A 1,067-nucleotide genomic window follows, 5' to 3' on the forward strand; every position below is an offset into this window, starting at 1 on the left:
GAGAAGTAACAAAGTTACTAACCAAGTTAGGGCTTGTTGGGAATGTTTGTTGAGTCTGTGCTTTTTTCCCTTTCATCACATGTGATTGCCATGAACAGACCAGGGGCCAATATGAAATTCAACGTAATAGTTTTAATTTATTCTCAGCCAGTATTGTATGAACATTACTTTCAAAAGACATTGACAGGGAGACACGGAATGTCACTCTGTTGCATCTGTTGTAGGGATAAACATACAGTATATGACATTTGTACATATTTCAGCGCAATATGATCGAGTCTGTAATAGCAAATCATGTTTTTAATCTTCTTCTTCACCGTCTGCCTTGCCTGTCTTCTTGCGGTAGTAGCACATGGTCATGAAAGCTACCACCTTGCAGAACTCTTTGAAGTTCACCTCACCATCACGGTTCTTATCTGTCCTCCCCATCATCTTGTCAAAATCAGCTGCACTGACTTTAGCCTGCAAAATAATGTTTTACCATTAACCGCATGACATGCATGGGAATGCTGAATGAGAAGTTTGTCACCTATAAAAGTGCGTTGAGTGTGTTGAGTTTCTTACTTTGATCTCAGGGTTTTGAATTTCTTTCTCCAGCAGCATCTTGAACTCATCCTTGTTTAACTTGTGGGCCTTGCCATCGTCATCAGCATACTCCACAAACATATCCACAATGGATGTTATGACCTGTTCCAGACGAGCCATAACTATAGCTGGATGAAAAAAAGCAGATTTGGAGTAATTAAAAATAGGCGCAGGAGTAAATCCTTTGAAGTATACACGATGAACAGAAAATAAAGTTGTCAGAAGGCTTTTGCAGACAATATACTGTGAAGCCTATGAAGTCAGAAGGTCAAAGCACAAAAAAGGAGGATGGCAAATGTTTATTTAAGTTATTGTGTTTGCATTGGCCTAGAATAAAGCTGAGGTAAATATCACAGCTTTGCAAACCACATTTTGTCATTGCCATCCCACATATCTTTTTCACTCAGTATCTGAATATTGCTGCTAAACCACAAAATCCACTCCCTCCACATCTAGCTTTCCGTCAGTACTCACCTTAGAGT

General features: G+C 39.4%; 1 protein-coding gene across 1 annotated transcript; it reads right to left on the reverse strand.

Annotated features, from left to right (window-relative positions):
* Positions 1-300: 300 nt before the first annotated feature.
* On the reverse strand, positions 301-705 carry LOC128366295 (protein S100-A6-like). Its single transcript, XM_053326977.1, has 2 exons — positions 565-705; positions 301-462 (listed from the first exon to the last, which is right to left on the reverse strand). Exons 1-2 carry the CDS (start codon positions 703-705, stop codon positions 301-303), a joined length of 303 nt encoding a protein of 100 aa, XP_053182952.1.
* Positions 706-1,067: the final 362 nt, after the last annotated feature.

Source organism: Scomber japonicus, chromosome 10 (assembly GCF_027409825.1).
Source record: "Scomber japonicus isolate fScoJap1 chromosome 10, fScoJap1.pri, whole genome shotgun sequence".
Taxonomy (NCBI): domain Eukaryota; kingdom Metazoa; phylum Chordata; class Actinopteri; order Scombriformes; family Scombridae; genus Scomber; species Scomber japonicus.

What these genes read in the sequence shown, in the direction of transcription:
- LOC128366295 (XM_053326977.1), bottom strand. Translation starts at nt 705, where the DNA reads ATGGCTCGTCTGGAACAGGTCATAACATCCATTGTGGATATGTTTGTG. An exon ending in TTCAAAACCCTGAGATCAAA is followed by an intron (nt 463 to 564) that starts GTAAGAAACTCA and finishes ATTATTTTGCAG; the next exon opens with GCTAAAGTCAGTGCAGCTGA.